The sequence below is a fragment of the Osmerus eperlanus genome, chromosome 1, assembly GCF_963692335.1.
Source record: "Osmerus eperlanus chromosome 1, fOsmEpe2.1, whole genome shotgun sequence".
NCBI lineage: Eukaryota > Metazoa > Chordata > Actinopteri > Osmeriformes > Osmeridae > Osmerus > Osmerus eperlanus.
This window is the reverse complement of record NC_085018.1, coordinates 15,574,968-15,595,749: the sequence shown is the minus strand read 5'-3', so window position 1 is coordinate 15,595,749 and position 20,782 is coordinate 15,574,968. Positions and strand designations below refer to the sequence as shown.

The 20,782-nt window shown below is 38.8% G+C and overlaps 4 protein-coding genes across 13 annotated transcripts in view; all 4 read left to right on the top strand.

The window, feature by feature from the left end:
* The window catches only part of itpr1b (inositol 1,4,5-trisphosphate receptor, type 1b), a 67,141-nt gene extending 62,342 nt beyond the window's left edge, over positions 1 to 4,799 (top strand). For all 10 annotated transcript variants that reach the window (XM_062463311.1, XM_062463318.1, XM_062463247.1 and 7 more), the window contains 2 exons: positions 1,703 to 1,864; positions 3,350 to 4,799. In XM_062463311.1, the coding sequence (XP_062319295.1) occupies positions 1,703 to 1,864; positions 3,350 to 3,436 (249 nt within the window). In that variant the 3' untranslated portion in view covers positions 3,437 to 4,799. The remainder of the gene's footprint in view (positions 1 to 1,702; positions 1,865 to 3,349) is intronic.
* Positions 4,800 to 6,179: 1,380 nt separating this feature from the next.
* Positions 6,180 to 9,827, top strand: bhlhe40 (basic helix-loop-helix family, member e40). The gene is made up of 5 exons (XM_062463331.1): positions 6,180 to 6,632; positions 6,752 to 6,815; positions 6,965 to 7,072; positions 7,421 to 7,544; positions 7,733 to 9,827. Exons 1-5 carry the CDS (start codon positions 6,556 to 6,558, stop codon positions 8,593 to 8,595), a joined length of 1,236 nt encoding a protein of 411 aa, XP_062319315.1. The 5' UTR covers positions 6,180 to 6,555; the 3' UTR covers positions 8,596 to 9,827.
* Positions 9,828 to 12,139: 2,312 nt separating this feature from the next.
* LOC134022039 (N-acylethanolamine-hydrolyzing acid amidase-like) lies at positions 12,140 to 15,246 on the top strand. The gene is made up of 11 exons (XM_062463212.1): positions 12,140 to 12,360; positions 12,707 to 12,871; positions 13,071 to 13,194; positions 13,443 to 13,533; positions 13,628 to 13,713; positions 13,802 to 13,974; positions 14,143 to 14,205; positions 14,364 to 14,430; positions 14,527 to 14,555; positions 14,855 to 14,924; positions 15,055 to 15,246. The coding sequence occupies exons 1-11, from the start codon at positions 12,194 to 12,196 to the stop codon at positions 15,073 to 15,075; spliced, it is 1,056 nt and encodes a 351-aa protein (XP_062319196.1). The 5' UTR covers positions 12,140 to 12,193; the 3' UTR covers positions 15,076 to 15,246.
* A 204-nt stretch (positions 15,247 to 15,450) lies between these two features.
* On the top strand, positions 15,451 to 20,431 carry LOC134022046 (ADP-ribosylation factor-like protein 8B-A). The gene is made up of 7 exons (XM_062463225.1): positions 15,451 to 15,719; positions 16,581 to 16,661; positions 17,814 to 17,887; positions 18,028 to 18,121; positions 18,364 to 18,431; positions 18,702 to 18,772; positions 18,884 to 20,431. Exons 1-7 carry the CDS (start codon positions 15,597 to 15,599, stop codon positions 18,931 to 18,933), a joined length of 561 nt encoding a protein of 186 aa, XP_062319209.1. The 5' UTR covers positions 15,451 to 15,596; the 3' UTR covers positions 18,934 to 20,431.
* Positions 20,432 to 20,782: the final 351 nt, after the last annotated feature.

The window sequence follows — 20,782 nt, the reverse complement described above, 5'->3', positions numbered from 1 at the left end:
CCTTGGGCAAGACACTTCACCCTACTTGCCTCGGGGAGAATGTCCCTGTACTTACTGTAAGTCGCTCTGGATAAGAGCATCTGCTAAATGACTAAATGTAAATGTAATGTAAATGTAAGATATTTGGAAAGGCAGGAGAGCATATTGGTGTCTGAGGGGGTTGCGGGGGAGGTTTGTTGTGTGTGTTGAAGACGGGAGGCGCGCACACACAGCAGCATCCTCTCCTTTTCAGAATCTCCCCATCAGAGAGCTGTGTGATTCCCCTGCCCTGCTGTCAGAGCCGGCGCCAGGCCGTGTCCCGCCACGCCGCAGCCCTCACCCCCCATCACACTACACCACTGAAACCCAGGGGCTTTTTCAGCTGTGCTGACATCAGTCACAGGCTGCGTGCGCTGAGGCACCTTCCTCACCGCTCATGCTTCTTCAAACCCTTCCGAGTCTGTCCAATACTGTTAGAGGAACAATGCTATTGTACTGCACATGAATGCGAGTGAAGGAGTGCATTTTAGAGGGACTGTTAACGTAATGGTATGTGTTTGTGTGTATGTGCTTGAGTGTGGACAGACCCATTCACACTGACATGGCCTTCGTCAGGGCAGGTTCAGTAAGGGCACAATAACTTTGGTATGTGGTGGTCCAGTGCTGGACGAGATGGAGTGGAAAAAGAATGCTGTAAACAGACTGCTCCGTGGCAACCGTTTACCTGCTGATTGCTTTGAAGCCATTGTCAGTGTTCCCGTGTACAAATGAGTTGATAAAAAAATAAAAAAAGACATTGTCTTTATTATGATACAGAAAAAGTCACATAGCCCCTAAGTACAGTTTAATTAGTTTAATAAGCAGCAATTATGTAACCTTATCCACCAAGATCTATTTTGTTCTATGAGGCTAATAGTTCTTCTATAAGGCTAATAGCATTGTGATCTATTGTGACCCATTGGTTATGGACAGATTTAGTTATACAACTGTTTATTTAGGAACTGTTAACAGTAACAAGTAATCTGCTGTTCAAATGTCTTAAAATATCTTAAACAATGATAATGGCAGGGTTTGCTACGTGTAGAATGAGCTTGTAAAGAACTAAACACATGATGAAAATAGGCACTTTCTTTAGTCTGAGTCTATGCCCTCTTTAACCCTGCAGCGTTCATGAGGGATGCTAAGTCTAGGCCAATTATGTCTCAGTAAATAATAAAACTACTCACTAAATATATTTTAGCCATGTCATTGAGATGACCCCTTGTGATTAGTCCATGTGATTTTCCAAAAAAATAGTTGTATTTCACTCATAGGATCGTTTTCATTTTGTTTTGTTCCTTATCAGAAGACACGTACACTACGAAACAAAAACTGGTTTATTTGTCAGAAACACTAGTCAAAGAGGCTTTGAGCTGTCGGATAGGGTAGTAGCTAACACACTGATGTCATTCTGAGGTAAAGTTATGTGTAATGCATTGTGCTTTGATTTCTAAAATGTTAACATTTTAACATTAACAACGGAAAAGTGTATTTATACAATGCCAGACTCAAGACAAAACAAAGCTAAAACAAAAAATGCCATCACAATGAAGCAAATAGTTTTAAGGAAAAACATGAACCGAGTTTGCGAGTACTCAGGTATTGATGACTATAAGCAAAGTAGGCCTACTAATTGTTGACCAACAAACATATGTTCATTACGTTTTTTTCTGCCGATCACCAGGAGCACAATCTGGACTGGTTCCCACGGATGCGAGCTATGTCCCTGGTGAGCAGCGATGCAGATGGGGAGCAGAACGAGATCAGGAGCCTGCAGGAGAAACTGGAGTGCACCATGAAGCTGGTGTCCAACCTCTCCGGTCAGCTGACAGAGCTTAAGGAGCAGGTGATGCAAACGTTTTCTCTGCAGACGTGCCCGTGTGGGGTGTAGGAAGTTCATTATCGCTGGAATGCTTTAAGACAATGAATTAGAGAACGGGGCTTCTTCATGTCTTAGTTTGTCTCTGTTGGTGTGCAGCTCCTTGCCCTTTAGATGCAGAGCTTACTGAAAGCAGAAGTCAGTGAGTCATAGTTCACAACATAGCTCATGTGGTCCTAAACCTGATCTTATTTGCGTCATTAAAAAAGGATTTGTTCCACAATGAGTTTGCTTGGGCTTATTTGTTGACACTTAGTTCAGAACTGGTGCACTGGTTTCAGAATATAGTTTTACCTTTGATGTGGCAAATTGGTTATTTGTCAAATAGTATTCAAATTAAGATGATAATGATGTCTGGATGGTTATGATGTACCAGAGTACATAAGTATTAAGTTATATAAAGTACGCCTAGTTTATGAAGGCATTATTAAGAAATCATATGAATTTCCTTATTTACTTTTTCAGACATACTATGTGCTATGAAAGTATGTATTTTAATTGTTATCGCACATTTTGTTAAACTACTATAGGCTACAGTTATTTTTCAGACACTGTACATGGTGTCTAAATAGGGTTGTAAAACATGTAGATAAAATGAGAAGTGTCTATGAGGAAGTGGTTGTTATCTATAGGCTTTGCCCCAGACAGAAGGAAATGGTTGTTGTGTGGCCAAAAGGTTTAGGGGAGGACACAGTAGTAGGACCAACCGCATCTATTTAGTAATATGCACGTACAGTAGTTTACTTTACTATTGATGAAGAGTTTTTATTCTGAAGCCTGTTAGATACAAACTTTTTGAGGTAGAAATATTTTAAGTATTTTGTACAGGCTTTTAGGATAGGGCATGCAGTTATTAATGTGAATGCAGACCTAACGAATGTCCTTTGCCACCTATGGGGAGTGTGGGCAGTCCCCGTTTGTGTCCTCTGTAAGGGTGTCGTATATAGCTGCTATATGACAATCAACAGCAAAGCCCAAACATCAAATTAGTTTGACAAACAACTTGGGTCAAACAAGAATCCTTTTTGTTAAATAATTCCAAAGATAATTGACTTCATTATTTTGAAGGTACACAACCAAGCCAACTGGAACTGAGTTAAATCAGTGTCTACCGACTGTGTTTGCATAATGTTCTTTTGCATAATTGTTTCTGTATACTGTATAGGTAAGTATACTGTAAGTGTACATGATGACACAAGCTTCTTTCATAAAGGCTTGTGTATTGGGCTTGATAATTGATATTTCTTTGATTAAGTTTCATTATTCGTTTTTTGTACACTGTGGCTTGTGCGAAAGGAGATGGCATTCTTGATGAGTAGGAGGGCTCATATCAGAAGAAACCCTCTGTCCCAGTCTCTATTCTCAGTTCAGTATAGCTGTGGCTGGCTGTGGCTGGCTGTGATGAAGTGAGAAGTACGCTACCAACTGACAAGGCCCTGTGTTTGTCCTCAGATGACTGAGCAGAGGAAGCAGAAACAGCGTATTGGACTCCTGGCTCACCCTCAGCACATGAACGTCAACCCCCAGCAACCTGCATAAGACTCGACCTCATGCAAGCCTCCCAAAGGTCCTGAAAGCCACCTTAGCACCAACCTTGTTTGCATAGGTAACAGATTGCAGAGTATTCACTTAGAGGTCCCGCATATTGTAGCCACTGAGTGCGAGTGTGAAATGTTGAAGTAGCGAATACTCTGAAATAGCTAGTCATTCTGTATAATTGTGATACTTTGTAGGATTGCCCAAAAGGTATAACTTAAAATGAAAACACAACCCACCCCATTTTTTCCTCTCCAGTTGGGATTGGTGCCAAATGTTTTTTATGTTGAAATGAAAGTGAATTCTTGTCACATGGCCTTTTCTGGGTGAACTTGAAACAGTGGCACTGTTCTGGACATGAAGATCTCACAGAAGGCACTAACAGACATGAAGCATCTTTTTTGTACTACTGGTATAGCAAGCAGTATTTCATGTCTTATTTTTGTATCTTGTGCAATATCAATACTTAAATATGCAACATCATTGATGTGTGGATTTAAGTTATAAACGTACTGTAGGATAATGTCTTACTTCAAATTAGTCAAAATAAGACCTTTTTTTTCTTTTTTGCTTCAAGTTAAATAGTGATGCACCAGTTGGTCATTTTAATATAAGGCAATGTAGGATAGGACTTGGACAGATTAACTTACATGTCTCAGCCTTATATGACTTTTATTTGTATGGAAATGCTGTGTTCAGTTTTTAAACAAGCTTAATAGAGAAGTATATTGTTTGAGAGAAAGTCTGATCTTGTCTTTTCCCGCAGTACAAATATACTTGTGTCATATCTTGATGTAAACTTGTTTTAATATTTGCTCTCTTAAATAGTTGGTACAGTATCTAAAATACCTTTTAGTACATTTGCATTTCATGCAAAAACATGTTTACTGTAATGGTTATGTTATCATTATTCAGGATTAATTTTAACAAATTGCTTTGGAATCATTATATTTATATATAATCAGTCATATATTTAATGTATATTTTTACAGTATGTGTACTGTATTTTGTATATATATATATACAAATATATATATATCCATTTACCTGATTTCTTGACACTATAATGTGCCTGTAAGCATTTTTGTCCTATAAGACTAAGACCATTTTTCTGTTTTCCAGTTCAGCACTTGTGTTGTTTCTCATTTTCTTTGTTCAAAAATTACATTTTTACCATGTCCCTTCCCTTTTGTAATGTGTAAATAAGGCATGTGGCTTCTATACTTGTGTCTGTATAGGAGCCGGCATTTTCATAAAGACTGTAGGAATTAAACTTTTTTTCTGAAACAAAATGTTAAAATTAATGATTTCAAGATTTAAGCACTGTCAGAATTGTAAATTCATGTAGAATTATTAAAATATATGTAATTCTCCTTTACATGTATTTAATTGTCTCTTTGCAAACTGTAATTAAGTACTGATGGTTCAGTTTGACTTGACTGTTACTGTTCATACAGGTTGTTTGCATTATTCTGTTAGTTCACCTCTTATGCTACATGCTAGAAGTAGGTATAGTCTTCAAAATATTTTCCAGCCAAGGAATCAAGCAGGTGTTTAGCAGACATATCCTAGCAGTGCAAGTCAAGTTATAAATACAAAATCTACGCCAGGACTGTGCGACAGATGCGGCTTAATAGGCTTTTAAGGATAAAGTGTTAACTTAACAGTGCCGACCACAAATATTAAGCAACTTTGGCAAAAAGACATAGGCCTACGTGATACAGACAGAGGCAAATAACAATTTTAATCGGTATAGATATGCCGCATTCGCAACTTTATTTCAAATAGATAAATATAATGCAGGTTACTGTGTATGTGCTGTTTAAAATTAGCGGGGAAATCTGCGTGTCCAGACACTGTACAAGTGGAGTTGATGACGTCAGTGGCAGGGATGTGCTCCTTGGTTCTCGCTGCCATGAGGGGATCAACGTGACAGCTAAGTGCAACCGACAACAACGAACCGATCTGCTACATCAACAGACTCATCCCTTGCAGGTGCACGTGTTACGGCAAATGCGGGCTCGGTATGAAATAACGTTGTCCATTTTGAGCCCTTAACACATGTGAGTGAGCACTCCACACAGAGTGGAAAAAGAGCGCTATTAGGCCTAATTACTAAAACAATAAAGCCCGTTTTGTCGAGCTTCATACGTGCGATTGAAAAAGTTATGTGTTCTTGAGGATCATTTCATGTTTTATGCGTCTCACTGTCTGTCTTAAAATTAAAATAAATTATTATTAAGTAGCCTAATTTACTGTCATAGCTTCACTCTAAACTTAGCCTAATCATTTCAGGTTCACTCACAAAAGACTGTAATTCATTTTTATGATTAGATTGCAAATTATTACATTCCAGCATAGGTATTGCATTATTATTATAATATTATTTTAAGTATGTATATTATTGTTGATGTTGTTATTGTGTTATCCTGTAGGCCTAATAGATAAGTTGACTACTATAATATCAGATCGTGATAGTGTATGGAAGCGCCTCGAAGAGGTCGTATTTTTGTGTCAAGAAACTATCATGCAACATGTGAATAGTAATCCAGCTCTATTTTCTGACTCGTAAACATGGTGGACGTGCACGTTCCGGCTAGAGTTCTTTTAAGTGCTTGTAGCTGGAGCATGGTGGTACACGGGACACAATCCGTTAGAGAGGGAGGGCCATTCTCGTGCAGATCCTCCTCAGCCACACAGAAAATGGGTTGTACTCGGGTTGGAAGCACCGTTCAACACGTGAGGCTCAAGTGACGGAGGTAGGTCAGTCTCCAACTGAGAGACGTGTCTGTAGTCACAGGGTTTATTTAACACGTAGACAATTCCACCCCTCTCACACACATTTACTCGGCAGTGGAGCTACCAACCCACTGCAGTTCTTGGATCGCTTGCTGACAACACTATTCGACTGGACTGAGAGAATAACAGCCTACTATATTCGACTGGACTGAGAGAATAACATAGCCTACCGAAAGAAAAAAGAAAGCAAGAACATTTATGAAAGAAATCTATATTCAGAGGACAACTGCAGCTGAATATTTCCGCACAACTATATACAAATAGAAACCTATTTTCAAGATTGCATTTCACGGAATTTCTTTCTGAATTCAAAAAGAGGCTGAATGGAGAGGATTACAAGTGCGCAACCTCCTCCTTGTATGGCAAAACACCCGTCTTTTGACATAGCTGACAACCAAGGGTAAGTTGACATAAGCAATAAATAAAAACATTGTATGGCTTTAGAGAAAAACGTGTTATTACTTCTGCATGGCGAAATGTTTCATTTTATCTTATCTACATTTTTTACTTTATCTACAGAGTGGATTTCTCTATGTACATGTTCAAATCCAGAAGGGGCATAAAGCGCCGAGATGACAGTAAGGTACGGTGTATTTTTTAAATTATTTTTTCCATCATTATTAAATGGTCCCTTGGATACATCATTACAAGTTTAAAGAATTGTTTTTTTCATTTAAAAATGTTTTTGGTGGTGTCGTTTATTACACACTAATATGTTTATTTATCCCTCAGGAGACTTACAAGTTACCTCACCGGCTAATCGAAAAGAAAAGACGCGACAGAATCAACGAATGCATCGCCCAGTTGAAGGATTTATTGCCTGAACATCTGAAACTCACAGTGAGTATTTATGTGTAATATAAAATATGGTACAGTAATATTGAAAGGGTCTTACGCGCCACCTGCTTGTTAGTTTGTTTAACAGCCAACCATACATATGGCTGGTAAAGTTTGTTAAATTAACAATGTCTTACTTCTAAAAAAAATAAATACAAATAAAAAACTTTTCGGACCTGTTATATTTTCAGATTTTATTCAAACTGTTATACAGTAGGCATTTTATTTAATTGTTGGTGTATGTTGTTGGTCTGGTTTTCTTGGCGTGCCATGAGGCTTGTCCCCTGTTCAGCTGCTGCACATGTTACATAATAAAGATCAACATGCTTATCAGAGGTCTTCCTGTTTTAGACTCTGGGGCATTTGGAGAAAGCCGTGGTGTTGGAACTCACCCTCAAGCATGTTAAGACTCTGGGCAGTCTTCTGGAACAGCAGCAACAGAAAATCATCGCATTGCAGAATGGCATGCAAATTAGTGAGTTTCATACTATGATTTTCACGTTTTTATGCACACAGAACCACCCCTGTCATTGTATTGTATTGCATGTTTATTATCAGTAGACTAAGCCATAACAGCCATAAATTCAAATTATTATTATAGTGTAAATAAATCCAATAATAGCCACAGTTTAACTGAACACAATCTCCTTTGTATCATTGCAGACGACCAGAGCAGTGTTAGCTCAGAGAGCAGTGAGGAGATGTTCCGCACAGGCTTTCATGTATGTGCCAAGGAGGTCCTTCAGTATCTTGCCACACAGGAGAGCAACAGAGACCTGACCCCCTCCCATATGATCAGCCACATCCACAAGGTAGCATCCGAAGTGCTGCAGTGTCCAGCCAACCCACGTGTCGAGGAGCCTGCCCACAACCTTTCGGAGAAGTTGGAGAAGCCTACTGGGCCACCCCCTAAGGCCTCTGAGGGTCATGCCAGGAACTGTGTGCCAGTCATTCAAAGGACTTACCCCCACGGCACTGGGGAGCAGAGTGGCAGTGACACAGACACTGACAGTGGCTATGGAGGGGAGCATGAGAAGCGGGACCCCAAAGCCCAGCACGCCAGTTACTATAGCAAAGAGGCGGAGCTCAAGTACGGTCTTGCAGACAGGATGGCAGGTGCCATCAAGCAGGAGGGTGATGAACCCCAGGCCAAAAGGTTAAGATCAGACTCCTCAGAGGATGAGTCCTTCTCTGGGCATGGGGCTGGTAACCATGGCAAATACATGAACTTCTCCCCCCACCAACCCCAAGTCTGCATGCCCTTCTACCTCCTACCCCCTTCAGCTGCGGCTGCTGCAGCTTACCTGCCCATTCTGGAGAAGTGCTGGTACCCTGGGGGTATGTCTATCATGTACCCAGGTATGAGTAGATCCGCTGCCAGCATGTCTCCGGAAAAGCTACCCCAATCCTTGTTTGTATCTTCAAGGGAAAGCTCACCAGTTCCCCACCAGACCCCCATGGACTCACCAGCCCTTCTCCAAGCTTTAAAGCAAGTCCCGCCTTTGAACCTGGAAACCAAAGAGTGAGGAACATTAGTGTTCACACCCTGACCTGTAAATGTTTGGTGTTGAGAGAAGAGCAGAAGAGAAGAGCAGCAGCATATTTCCTTCCTCGGCAGCTCTTGAGTTCCCACAGCCGCGTTCTCCCTGTGAGAAGATACGGCTACTCACACACAAAAACCCAGTGTTCACCATCCTCCATTGTCAGCTCACATACACTGAGAGTACATTGTGAGGAGAACATGTCAACCCTTTCGTCCTGTCCGTATGGAAGGTCACAGATGACCTATCGCACAGTTCTGAAACACTGTTCGGTCAAATTGGTCAATACTTGTAAAAAAGTTTTTTTTTTTTTTTTTATATATATATATATATATATATATACATACTGGATATCAGTGATTGAGGGTGGAATTTAACTGGGGAGGGCTTTTGTGTGCTGAATGTCAGAGATCAACACAGAATGTGAGGCACAGAAAGCCACCATTAGGACCTGCCATTTGCACACACACCTGTCTGTAATGAATGTAAAGACTAAATGAAACCCTTTAGATGCTGCTTAAGTTGCTGTTGCTGTAGACCTGTGACTAAAAAGACCTATATTTTCTGCATCTGTAGCTCCTAAATCTGCAAGAGACTGTCCTTTAGACTAGTATGCAACCAAATAAGTGTCCGGTTTACGTTGACCAGAGTTGACATAAAATCCATTACTCCTTTACCTACCAACCTGGCAGCTTAATAGACTCCACAAATCTTGTTTTAGCAGTCAGGGTGGTGTCACCTCAATAGATTTGAGTTTGTGACTTGTTTCCGTGTTGAGCAAGTACTTTTGAGTTCCTGTGACTTGTAATTATTTTGTTTACGACTTGTACATCTTTATTTTTGATACATGACCCACTGAGTGTATTTGCATTGCAACAAGAGGGAGTTTTAGATGGTCCTTTGCTGTATGCCAAGAGAACGTGTACATAGGAGTGTGCTAGACCTGATGTGCATCATGCTTTTTAATCATTTCTGTTCAAATTAAGCCTGATCGTAGTTCATCCTGTTGCCTTTACTAGTTTAAAGCAGAAACAATGATGACAGATGTTTAAATGTATGTATTTGTAATAATTATTGATGGCAAAGCAAGGAAAGTGAATGTAATGTTTGAAACAAAGTAGTTTTATATAGGACGAGGTACTTGGGATTTTTATTGTGGGACCTAACAGAAGGTTGCTTGTTGTACATATTTTGTCAATAAAGTATTGATACATTCACAGTTGTAAAAGTTGTTTTTTCCATTGGAAATGATGTGCTTGTTTTTTTGTGCTATACAGCTTTAGCAAATGATGTGCCAAGGCCAGGACACCTGACTTGTCCTCATAACAACACGTCATTACGTCAACGCTTACACAACCCATAAAGCAGCAGTGGCCCCTAAATGAAGAGGGTGTCTGGGATTTCAAGACAGTAAATCATTTTTTAAAACACACATTTGACACATGCTTTGAATTTGAGTCCTGGAAAAAAAACTTTAAACATGTTGCATCGTATTGCAGTCGTTTTACAGACATCCAGATCATATTTTTATACACATATTTATAATTTAATATTATTTGTACCATACATCAACTTATTACATAGATTGTATGCTTTTGTAATCGTCCTTCTTGGCCTGCATTTGTCTAAATGATTTAAATGTAGTTTTTAGACATTACTTTTTGCACAGATTTATTTTTGAATTTTCTATTTTGGGGATTGTTTATAGATATAGCTTGTATAGGCCTCTTCACGTTTCAACATATACTGCTAACATACAGTATATCACAAGTGAATGCAGTAGGTTCACTATTTAACCACTTTAAGCAGCAGAAAGCATTTCCGTTTCATATAGTGCACCACAGTGGATGGATGTTGAGTAGAATTTTATATTGTAGACAACCAAATGATTTTAAAGAAAGAAAAAAAATAATATATATTTTGTTTTCAATTTTTACTTTTCAATCCGTTCTGATTTACCGACCATTAATATTTAAATTGAAGTGTAATTGTCCCTAGAAATGTTCAAAGTTTATGACATGTGAGCGCCACCTTGTGGGAAAATTATTGTTTAGTTGGTCAAATAGATTGTCTCCATTTTTTTTAACACTTTATCTTACGTTAAGTCCCCACTGTAATTTAAAATCATCACCTACTAACTCTACCAAGGTGATAGAGCGAAGGACCATGGCTGCCCTGAGGAGGTGGAGCATTGCAGAACAGGGGACCATGGTTGTCTTGAGGTTGAAGAGCAGGACAAGGGTCAAGGCCATTTTAAAGAGGTGAAGTAAAGCAGGGCAGGAGGAGGCCATGTTAAAGAGTTGTGGGCTTTCCTCCCTAGAGTCACGCCCTCTCTAAAGCATCCTTTCCATATGTTACAGCATGATGGCAGTTGCATGGTTTAGTCTCTTCTGAATCTTCCTGGCTCATGTCCATTTGAAGAAGCCTCCTCATAGCTTCAAATGGGAAAATAGGGATCACCAGAAGCAAATTGTCCCTGGATAAATACAACCTAAATACCTGACCAAAGAAGACAACATCAACAGGAACCCATCTGAACTTGTACAAAATGAGTGATTTTGTGATTAACCAGAAAGCTGGATTGTTAAATAGTCTGCGCAACTCTGATTGACTCACTGTCTTGAATTTAGGCATCAATCATTCCACTCAGAAGTGTTTTTCCAACTTGAGTAAATCACCCAGTTAAAACAGCTAGTCAGGCTAAATATTGTGTCTGCTGTGATATAACCCATTGGCTGGTCATTTTCTTTACAGTTTTGATGGCTGCCTGGTATGTGGGGTTTCAATGGGTGGATTTCTAAAGACCCCATCATAGTTGTCAGTGCTTGAACACAATTAAAGGGAGTCAGGTGGCTGAGCGGTGAGGGAATCGGCTAGTAATCCGAAGGTTGCCTGTTCGATTCCCGGTCATGCCAACTGACGTTGGCATGACCGGGGGGAAGGCACTTCACCCTACTTGCCTCGGGGGAATGTCCCTGTACTTACTGTAACTCGCTCTGGATAAGAGCGTCTGCTAAATGACTAAATGTAAATTAGACACATTGTTTTCGTTAGCTTCGAAACATTGTAACACAGTCAACAGTGTAAATATAGTCAACAAATACATTTTGTTTATCGACTGAAGAGTGTTGCATTGCAGACAGACACAATAAATAGCGACGGTCGTTTCAAAGTAATTCATTTTGTAAAGTTCATATATTGGTAGATATATCTAGCTGATATATTGAGGGGACAATTTCAGTTCAACGAAAACATTCCTACACTGAATGTCTTGTGCAATGCACCCTTTCCCAGTTCCTTTTTGCAACGTTCGCCTCCCTCTTTACATCCGAAAATATATTATAGTCTATAAAGAAGAGCAGCAAAAACGTATTTAAAAACAACCTATCAATTGATAAAGTAGCATAACAGTTTGTTTGGGACGCAAATGGATCAAGAGAATTGGGTCGGACTTGATCAGCTGATCTGTTTTCTTTTTCTTTTTTTTACCTTCACAAAAACAACGGAAGTTGCTGCGTAAAGGGAAGTTAAATGATTACTGTTATAGGCTACCCCGTGTCTGACTCTTGCAGTGACGGTAGGAATGATGTTTAGTGCACTGCTTCTCCTCAGTCTAGTGTTAAGTACCTCATGCTTTTATCCACCTGTGGTCAACATTAGCTTGGATGACCCCCCAGAAGTGCGATGGGCGCCACTATTGAAAGTGTTTGACGTGACCGAACTGAATAAAGCAGCTGCTGAGGTTATTGAGTAAGTGTCAGTTTCACTCTCAGTTTTGGCTCCACTTAATGTTAGTTATGTCAGGTTGTTATACTCCTGAAAGTACTGATTGAGTTTTCGCTCTAACTTCTTCATGATTAATTATTGAAGCGATGTAATTAATGTAAAAAAATTGTTTTCTATATTATAGCATGATAAGAATGATTACATGACGTGAACAAAGTTAAAAAGCACCTTAAGAGATAGCCTATGACTGATTTTCTTTCTTCAAAAATGTGTTTACCTAATACTGCTCTGTGCATTTCTGATTACATGTACAGTACATATACTCAGCGTGTTGGCCTAGAAATGATTGGACTTTGTATTTTTTTTACAGTTCTACTGTTCCAAAATGGGTGCATCAAGCGTTGGCTCCAGTTGTGGTGGCTTTGGACAAGTACATTCCTTCACCATACGCCGGAGAGATCCGTGGAATGGCATCACACTTCGGAGCAACCCTTTCAGATATCATAATTCTCAACTTTGCTTATGAAATATCTGCGTATGTACACAATTCAACCCCCCCCCCCCCTCCATTTTTATATATATGAATTTGTTAGAATACAATCATATTTTATATTATTTTATTTATAATATACTAAAACCTTAATTGTTTACTTTGAATCCTAATCATCTGGACAACTCAAATAACTGTCAATTACATGTTTTGGTATGTTCATTTTGTGTTGGACTTGTTCTAGATTCTGCACTAGTATTGTGGCTCAGGACACAAGTGGTCATGTGTACCATGGCAGGAATCTTGATTACCCACATGATGTTCTCAGGAATCTAACCATTAACATTATCTTTCTAAAGAATGGAGAGGTATGTTACACAGCACAACCATCACATCTGTGGACAAAAAGCAACACTTTTAAAAACGAGAACAAGCATAGGTCGAGATTTCAACGAGAAAAATCTAAATATTCATTGATTTACAGGTGGCATTATATAAAGAGAAACAGCAATATAGTAGATCCATTCAGCACAGTATAATTCAATAAGATTAGTGATTTGATATAATAAGGGTTAATGAGTGGTACATTACAAGTGCTTTTTGTATGCATCTTTAGGTGGCTTACCGAGGAACCTCTTTTGCGGGTTATGTTGGTCTGTGGACTGGACAAAGTCCTAACAAGTTCACAGTCTCTGGAGACCAGCGCGGTAAGGAGACTATAAGTACAGTTCCTGTGGACTACTTAGTGTGTCAGTAATTAATTGATGTATGTCATTGCATCATTGTGTGTTCCAACATCAGGTAAGGAGCATTGGTGGGAGTGGTGGAAGAACATAGTTTCTGCTTTCCTGTTAAAAAGATCTCCAGTCAGCTGGTTGGTAAGAGAGGTGGGTATCACAGGGTTGTCTGGACTGTTTTACTATCCACAATGTATACTAAAATAAATCCATGACCTAACCATATTATCTGCCTTAGACATTGGAGGAAGCAACAGACTTTCAGGATGCAGTCATGCGAATGTCCAAAATCCCTATTATCACGGGTGTTTACTACATAGTTGCTGGTGTTCGGGGTGGTGAAGGGGTGGTCATCACCAGGGACAGGCAAGGCCCAGCTGATATTTGGCCTTTGGATCCTTTAAATGGACGGTACGCCTTGGATGAGATATCTTTCCTGTTTAGTACCTGATGTATTGATGTGTAATTGATTTATTCTTTCTGTCGAAGGGGTGTGTTTGCTCATGTTATCTATACTGAGATTCCAATATTTACTGGCTAATAATATTGGATACTTAAGTATGTAATGTCCTACTGTAGATGGTACAGAGTGGAAACCAACTTTGACCACTGGCTTCCACCCCCCTCAAGGGATCATCGAAGGTAAGTTAATCAAACTCAGGTAACTCAAGTAACTTCAGCCTAAGAAAGTACTTTAACATGGTACTTGAAGCAGCTGTAAATATACTGCAAGGGATCCACATGCACTGTATTTGGCTAAAACTGATTAAAATGAATACAACTAACCCTCATTTTTCCAGAGATATTGCCAATAAGGCATTAAATGCCACGGGTCAAGAAAATATCAACATAGACACACTTTTTCAGGTATGACAAGATGATATATAAGGATCAGTATATAAGAAATATATATAGATATATATCCATTGTTTTAAAATAATCTTAAATTATTTGTTTTTACAGGTTTTGTCTGTGTATCCAGTATGTAATGGGTAAGAAGGAAGTTTGGATAATATACCATAACTGTCTTTTAGTATTTGTCCCCCTTTCTCGAATAGATAATCACATCTGTCTGTCTTGCTGAGTTAGGGATCTTGCGGAAGAAATTCTGCTTTCACTTCACTGAGCCAATACACAGCAATTATGTCAATAGGCATGTGCCTTTTCAAATGAGTTAGTAGGGAAATGCGTAATAGAATGGCATTCAACCATTGTATACATGTACAGGTCTTATAGCACTATACATGTTTCTAGAAAATCATGTGTGTGACATATTGTGCACGTTTCACAGAATTACAGTATATACAACAACAATGAGTGCAGCCTTCCCTGATAACTACACGTCAGTTATTAGACCACAGGTAATGAAACTTCTGCAAATTTGTATATCACTGTCATTGTATCTTGGTGTGTTATGGGTACTTGATGAATGAATCACTAAGAATATAACTATCAATTGAATCTCTCTCACACTGTAATGTTCATTTTTAGGGTTGCCACAAGACTGATTAAATTGCTTGACCTTCCAGGTGGTTCTCATCTTGTTAGTACTGTAGTGTACATCATACTGATGCATAAAGCTGATGTGTTGGTGGCTCTGATAATACACATTGGTATGTGATGTAAAGGGAGATTTACAGACATGTGAGCCATTCATAAATGTTAATTAAAATCATCTGCTTACCTGTGTGACAGACTTCTTCAACCGCATAAACTGACTTGATGTGATATTATGTGTAGTTTATTTGGGTCTATTGATGCTATGATCAATGATAATGAATGATTTATGTGCTATGATAATTAATATCAACCTACATTTTGGGAGGGAAACAATATAACCATTGTTGATCCTTCTGTAGCTTTATGTGTGTTTTGGGCTCCACGGTCATGTGACTGGAATGGCAATCCGTAAGTACTTCCTGTGCACACGGGTGGACTTCAAGGCAAGAGAGGGGAGCTGAGCTCAGGAGTACACCAACAACCCACTACTGTGATACAAGCAGCAACTGAGCTTGACTTCAGTGTCGCCCAAGATGTTAGCGTTTGTTAATCGGCTTTTGGAATGGTTCAAATCTCTTTTTTGGAAAGAGGAGATGGAACTTACATTAGTAGGACTACAATATTCTGGAAAAACCACATTCGTTAACGTGATAGCGGTAAGTAAGTCAGCTACATTAGTGTAGCTAGTAAACGTCAACCTAGCTTGCTAGACAGCTAACATTGGCAAGTCTTCAACTTGTCTGGATTTTAGTTCATGTTTGCAGTCACACAGGCAACACACTGCTTTCATAAATATTAAAGAAATATAATTGGCACATTCACTAACAAAGTGTTAGCTAACCGGTATTTTGTGTGCTTCCATCTTCCTTGCCCAGATGGGAGTTACTTGTGGTGACAAATCAGTTAATTAGCTACATTACGTCATACATGTAATTATCATACTTGGAAAGATGTCTGAAAGTTCATAGCCATTTGGCAATAAAGATTTGAACAACCAAATAAACTGCTTCTGACCATTTTAGACAGTATAGCATGAAATAGCATTAGTGGCCTAATTATGCAGGTTTGCTCATAATAGTAGTCTTAAGTCTGTCAAGATACCCAGTATGTGATTACTTTGTCAATCCCGTGAATGACTTAACAGCAATTAAAATGTAGATTGTGTTGAAGAGCAGCCCTGAATTGATTTCAGTAGTGAGTCAACAGTTTTGTAGCTAGCTAAGGTAGGTTTGGTCAGGTGAAATGTGTTCGAACAAAGCTTCCCTTTAAATGTAAATTTAAAGTAATTGGAAGGCCTTAAAAGTTGTGAAATACTAAATTAGTAACCTAATATATTTTTATGTGACCTGCATTGTACTATGAATAAAGTATTTGTTGGTCCTATCTGAGCCATCACATCAGCTGGCCTATACTTACTTTTAATGGGTTTGTGTGCATCCATATATTATACTGTACATGTAACACACATGGCATTTATAGAGAGCATTTACATACATTATCCTGCTTTTATTTCTTAGTCAGGCCAGTTCAATGAAGACATGATTCCCACCGTTGGTTTCAACATGCGGAAGGTTGCCAAAGGCAACGTGACAATAAAGGTAGGCATTGGACACACAATCTCTTGTACTCATAGACATATACTTCTATGCTTTAGAATAGTGGAGTCAGGTGGCTGAGCGGTGAGGGAGTCGGGCTAGTAACCTGAAGGTTGCCAGTTCGATTCCCAGCCGTGCCAAATGACGTTGTGTCCTTGGGCAAGGCACTTCACCCTACTTGCTTCGGGGAGAATGTCCCTGTACTTACTGTAAGTCGCTCTGGATAAGAGCGTCTGCTAAATGACTAAATGTAATGTAATGTAGTGAAGCAACACCAGTGTAGGAGCCAAATCATAGGAAAATGCTTTGTTAATATTCGCATTTGAACATTTAATTTACAATATTTAATTTAATTAAGAATTTATTCTGAGTGAACATCTGACAGTTAATGATGTAAAGTCTGTAATTAATGGTAAATGTTGATGGTGAATTGCTATTGGATAATGTAGATCCTGTGCTGTACATGTGAGTAAGTGATTAGAGAATGTGTGACTAGATCAGAGAGACATGTGGGTAGCTGGGAAGCATACAGCTTTTTGACCATCATCCGTCAGCGAATATTGAAGTTTTGCAATTATTAGTTTAGTTTGACATTGTGTATATTTACAACTACTGCAAGCGTGGAGATTCTGTTCTTTGGTGAAGAAGAAGAAAATAAAAGACATCTAAAGTCAGTCATCTGGGTCTTGTGAGTAGGAACTGTGGATTAACCCTTGTGTTATCTTCGGGTCATTCTGACCCATCAGTCATTGTGACCCACCGTCGTATTGCGACAGATTTACCGCATACAAAGACAAAGTGAAGCATTTTCTTTTAACCGTTGGGCTGTCTCAGACCCCCCACATTGCAAAGGTTAAAAGAAAATTATTTTAATTTGTTTTTGTATTGGGTAAAATTGGGTAAACACAACGATGGTTCGTTATGAACCTTTGGGTCATGTGACCCGAAGGCAGCACGAGGGTTAAGAGCCACGATGGAAATTGCAAGCTAGCCACGGATATGAGTCAGAACAACCTTTCATCCTGCACACATGAATAAGTGGCAAAATGAACAACGGAAATGTAAACCCGAAATGTTGTCACTACAACCAGTATATACAGTATTTCTAGTGAGGAAACCCAATAACCTTGGTGTTGCTGTGTTGTCTCTGTCTAGATTTGGGACATTGGTGGACAGCCTCGGTTCAGAAGCATGTGGGAGCGATACTGTCGAGGAGTCAATGCTATTGTGTAAGCACACTCCAGACTGTTAAACCAGATCCTCGAAAAATAATAATTGAAGACTTGTTTTTGGTACACTTTTATGAATATCAGCATCCTCCAGTTGGGCAAATTGTAAGTAAGATATTTGGTTCTGATTGTATTTTCAGTTACATGGTGGATGCTGCAGACCCAGAAAAGATAGAAGCCTCAAAAAATGAACTCCATAATCTACTAGATAAACCTCAACTTCAAGGAATCCCAGTAAGACAACACTTCTGTGGGACATGCCAGTTTATTCTGAATGGCAGAACATGTAAAATGGTTTTCCTAATGCTAGAGAAACAGCAGTAATACCAATCTTATAGATTAACTGTGTTGGGTATATCTTCAATGTCTAGATATATTTTCTTACATTTTTGACTGGGAGTTTGTATAAATAGTTCTGAGAGATCTAAGTCACCACAATGATAAACTTCTCTTTTTGGCTTTCTCTTTTTCCACAGGTTCTAGTTTTGGGCAATAAAAGAGATCTTTCGAACGCTCTTGATGAGAAGCAGCTTATAAAACAAATGTAATATCTTCATTTTTTTCCCTCACATGGAAATACAATTCTGGATTTTAATTTTTAATGAGAACATTGTACAATGGAGACAGAAGCTCACTGTTTAGTTATGTGGATCACGAGGGCAATCACATTAACCAAAAATTAAATTAAGTGCCTTTATTGCATAGGCATGTGGCATTGACAAATGTCACTGTCATTTTAAATGTAACTTCTGTGGTTCATTTATACCAGACCACTTGCATTGGTTTTAAGGCACTAACTCTTCTGTCTTTGCAGGAACTTGTCCTCCATTCAGGACAGAGAGATCTGTTGTTACTCAGTCTCATGCAAAGAGCAAGACAACATAGGTTAGGAAATTTAAAGCTGTTTCCTATCCAAGTAATCTATGTCACTATTTCTGTTTCAGGAAAAAAAAGCAATACACTTTAATACCTCAATATATATGTTCTGCTCTTCAGATATCACACTCCAGTGGCTAATCCAGCACTCTAAGTCTCGGAGGAGCTAAAAGTCCAACCAAGTCCCCAGTCTAGCTCCAGCCTTCACGTCAGTGTCGTCAGTCCTCCATGCTGCCTCGGTTACGTCATTCTCCATTGATCTGTCTGCCCTTCCTTTCTATTTTTCCTATTCCCAATTCAGTGTTGCCAATGCACTATAAAAGTCTTTCCATAAGTACTTCAACCGCCATCTCGCTGTACGACATAATGTGAACTACACCTTCACGTTGTGAAACATCTACACATCATTCCTTACTGCCTGCTCAGATGTGTTGTGCTCTAAGTCTTTGTCCTACCTTTTGGATTTGAGGCTTCAAATATAGACAAATTCCAATGCCTGAAACAAGACTGTTATTAAATGAAACAATCTCAATATCACTACTTCTACCATATTCTTACCCGCGTATATGTCGTACAGTAGCCCAGAAGCTATTCATTAATGACATAGTCCTGATGCCTCAGCTTTTTTTAAGTGCCTTCAAATTAGATTTTTTTTTATAGAGCATGGATAACAATGTGTTGGTATTTAGATGTATGTAAACTCTTTGGTATGCTTTTGACCTGGTTTCACCATCTCTCTCTCTGGACCAGTCATTATTTGATACATTTGTGTTTCAATAATGGAAAATGCACAGAAGGTCTAGTTAGGGGGGTGCCGGTTCCATCACCACTGCAATCCACAACGGCTTCAGAGTATCTCGGAAGAATGTCATGAAGTCCCTAATGACTGGTGTGTGCCTTTTGAATGTTTTGGTTTGTCTTCCTGAATATTGCTTTCATTGTGCAAGATCAGTCAAATGATCATAGAATGTGCAAGTTTTAATGATTGGAGAAGGCATTTCTAATAATGACTTGCCAGTATGTAAGGATGTACAGTATGGAGAAGTGACTTGTCATCTCTAAACTTTGTCTTGGAAGTATGTCTGTGTTGTAATTCCTAATCTGAGTAGAAGACATTGTGATTATGCATTGGGGTGCCAATTAACCAGGCATCCATTCTTATCATTGAGGACAATCATTTCTAATTGTGCAATTTATGCTGTCAAAATCTAGAATTGTGTAAGTTATTTCCCCCAGATCAAGCATTTTCTTTGACCTTTTTTGGTACTGTGGGTAAGGATACTGTTGATCATTTTACATTCATGTTTTGTACCTCACTGGGGTTACTTATGAATAATATTGCTTCTGTCACCAGATGGAAAGCTGGCTTTGAACTTTCTATAATCTACACACTAGTCTCTGCCACTGACAGTGTTTCTACTGCAAGTTAGAACTATGAGTGGTTTAAGTGTTAAGTGGTTAAATGCTGTTACTTCCTAGTCTGTAATATTTGTTGAGCTTTATTGGAAGTACATTTTCCTCTGAATTTGTCTTATGCTAAACAGATTCATATAATGCAGAACTTGTAAATAATAATTTTTATTCAGACAAGTGTTGTATTGTCTCTTGTATCTCCTGTGACTGCTAATAAATGTTTTTATTTAAACAGTTGATAAAGTATTATATGCATTTTGTTTTATAGTGTGGTTATATATATAAGTGTAAGATGTGTATATTCTAAAGCATGTTGATGTGGCTAAGACAAAACTATTCTCACTGCTGGGATAAAGCAATCAGACAAGTAAAGCAACACAAATTTGTAGTATTGGCTGTGTAGTTCATATTCTACATTTTGTTTTTGGAACATCAAAATGAGCACATACCTCAAAATCCTTTCGAAGATATTTGCCTGATCAAGCTGGATGTGATAAGTGGCCACAAGGTGGGGGTAGAGGGCTGTGAAAGCTCAAGTCTGGTTGCAACGTGCAGTGATATCACCGCTCTGTCTGAATACTTCAAAGTATTTTTAAGTCAAGAGCA

Bases quoted from the DNA above. Each gene is read 5' to 3' on its own strand.
- LOC134022039 (XM_062463212.1), top strand. From the start codon at position 12,194: ATGATGTTTAGTGCACTGCTTCTCCTCAGTCTAGTGTTAAGTACCTCA. The intron at 13,534-13,627 runs GTAAGGAGACTA...TTCCAACATCAG, and splicing joins AGTCTCTGGAGACCAGCGCG to GTAAGGAGCATTGGTGGGAG. The intron at 14,556-14,854 runs GTAAGAAGGAAG...CACGTTTCACAG, and splicing joins GTGTATCCAGTATGTAATGG to AATTACAGTATATACAACAA.
- bhlhe40 (XM_062463331.1), top strand. From the start codon at position 6,556: ATGGAGAGGATTACAAGTGCGCAACCTCCTCCTTGTATGGCAAAACAC. The intron at 6,633-6,751 runs GTAAGTTGACAT...CTTTATCTACAG, and splicing joins GACATAGCTGACAACCAAGG to AGTGGATTTCTCTATGTACA. The intron at 6,816-6,964 runs GTACGGTGTATT...TTTATCCCTCAG, and splicing joins AGCGCCGAGATGACAGTAAG to GAGACTTACAAGTTACCTCA.
- LOC134022046 (XM_062463225.1), top strand. From the start codon at position 15,597: ATGTTAGCGTTTGTTAATCGGCTTTTGGAATGGTTCAAATCTCTTTTT. The intron at 16,662-17,813 runs GTAGGCATTGGA...GTCTCTGTCTAG, and splicing joins AAGGCAACGTGACAATAAAG to ATTTGGGACATTGGTGGACA. The intron at 17,888-18,027 runs GTAAGCACACTC...TTGTATTTTCAG, and splicing joins CGAGGAGTCAATGCTATTGT to TTACATGGTGGATGCTGCAG.